Source organism: Penaeus monodon, chromosome 15 (genome assembly GCF_015228065.2).
Source record: "Penaeus monodon isolate SGIC_2016 chromosome 15, NSTDA_Pmon_1, whole genome shotgun sequence".
Lineage (NCBI taxonomy): Eukaryota > Metazoa > Arthropoda > Malacostraca > Decapoda > Penaeidae > Penaeus > Penaeus monodon.
In genome coordinates this window covers 35969537-35971071 of record NC_051400.1, presented here as the reverse complement: position 1 = coordinate 35971071, position 1535 = coordinate 35969537, and the positions used below count along the sequence as shown (strand labels likewise).

At 41.8% G+C, this 1535-nt stretch overlaps 1 protein-coding gene across 2 annotated transcripts in view; it reads left to right on the top strand.

Annotated features, from left to right (window-relative positions):
• Positions 1-426: 426 nt before the first annotated feature.
• The window catches only part of LOC119581994 (glutathione S-transferase 1-1-like), a 2715-nt gene continuing 1606 nt past the window's right edge, over positions 427-1535 (top strand). Inside the window, exons 1-3 of one of the 2 annotated variants that reach the window (XM_037930191.1) lie at positions 427-595; positions 863-1069; positions 1390-1531. In XM_037930191.1, the coding sequence (XP_037786119.1) occupies positions 870-1069; positions 1390-1531 (342 nt within the window). In that variant the 5' untranslated portion in view covers positions 427-595; positions 863-869. The other variant, XM_037930190.1, reaches the window with a different exon arrangement.

Here is a 1535-nt window from a genome sequence, read left to right as displayed (position 1 = left end):
TAAATACCTCTTTCGTATTTTGTTCTGCCCGTGTTGGGTCGTTATCGTTATGAATTATGATTTGTCTTGTTTTGCTTTTTTATTATTGATTATGTGTCGTTTTTGGGCAGCACAGTCCTTTATCTTGATACTTTATGATCTGAAAAAAAAGACACAATACACGTGTAGATCAGATAACCTGAATACCCTTGAAATTTATCATTTTATATATATATATTTTACTACGGTGATGCCTTGGTTTCTGTGCAATTTTCGTTAAACTAGATAGCTCAAGTATATCAAAAAAAGCCAATGGTTTATAATCAGGTTGATTGTGATATTTCAGTGATGTTTGTATGCTTGTAATAATTGATTTTGCCATCTTTGAACAACATTACCACCAGTTCGAGTTCGTATTTTTATGGTTAGGACAAGATAAGATTGCTATTTTATTTTCTTTCTTCTTAACGAGGACTGCAAGCTCATCATAAGAAGTGATGCAGAGTAAGCGTGACAGTTAAAACTATAGATAAAAGACACAAGGAAACATTATCGGGATAATAGTGCACAGAAACAACGCAGCGTTAAGTGAGATAAGGTCGCAGACTAACCTAAAGTAAGTTGCAATACATAACGTATTATTTATCGAGGATAATGGTACTAAAGCTGATTGTGTTTGATGTCAGGTATTCTAAGAGATTGTTGGTTTCCTTTATCGTTTATTTGTTTGTTATTTTTATCTTGGAATGTGCGTCGAGGGGATAAATTCAGAAAAGAGTTTACGCTCTTCAACCATCTTTTACAATTCCTCATGTCTATCACCAACAATGACATTCAATCATAAATAAAGCATACCGTCGTCATTTTCTCTCTCTCCCCGCAGAACCAAGATGCCCATAGACCTGTACTACATGCCCCTGTCAGCGCCCTGCAGGTCGGTAATGCTAACGGCCAAGGCAGTGGGCATCGAACTCAACCTGAAGCTGCTCAACCTGCCGGCGGGAGAGCATATGAAGCCCGAGTTCGTGGCCATCAACCCTCAGCACTGCATCCCCACCTTGGTCGACGGGAACCTGAAGCTGTGGGAGAGGTGCGTCTGTGAGAAGCGTCCTGGTGTTTAAATAGGAGTTTCCAACATCGTAGAGACTTTCCTGAGTAATTATTTAGGGTATTTATACTCCCGTTCATTAATTTAAGTGAAAACAATAGGCTAACTCACCTTTATAAATCGATAAGTCACCCCTAAACAGCTTCTCTAGACGTCCCTATCACCCCTTCTCCCTCACCACCCAAGACACAGGACCCACACCCCCTAAACCTTACCCTTACCCTATAAAACATACACCCACAAATATCATTACACTAACACACCTCCCTGAACAACCAAAATTACGTTACGCCCCTCTTCAGCCGCGCCATCTGCACCTACCTGATCGCCAAATACGCCGAGGACGACTCACTCTACCCGTCCGACCCGAAGACTCGTGCCCTCGTCGATCGCCTCCTCTACTTCGACATGGGCACGCTCTACCACAGGTTCGGGGAGTACGTGGTGA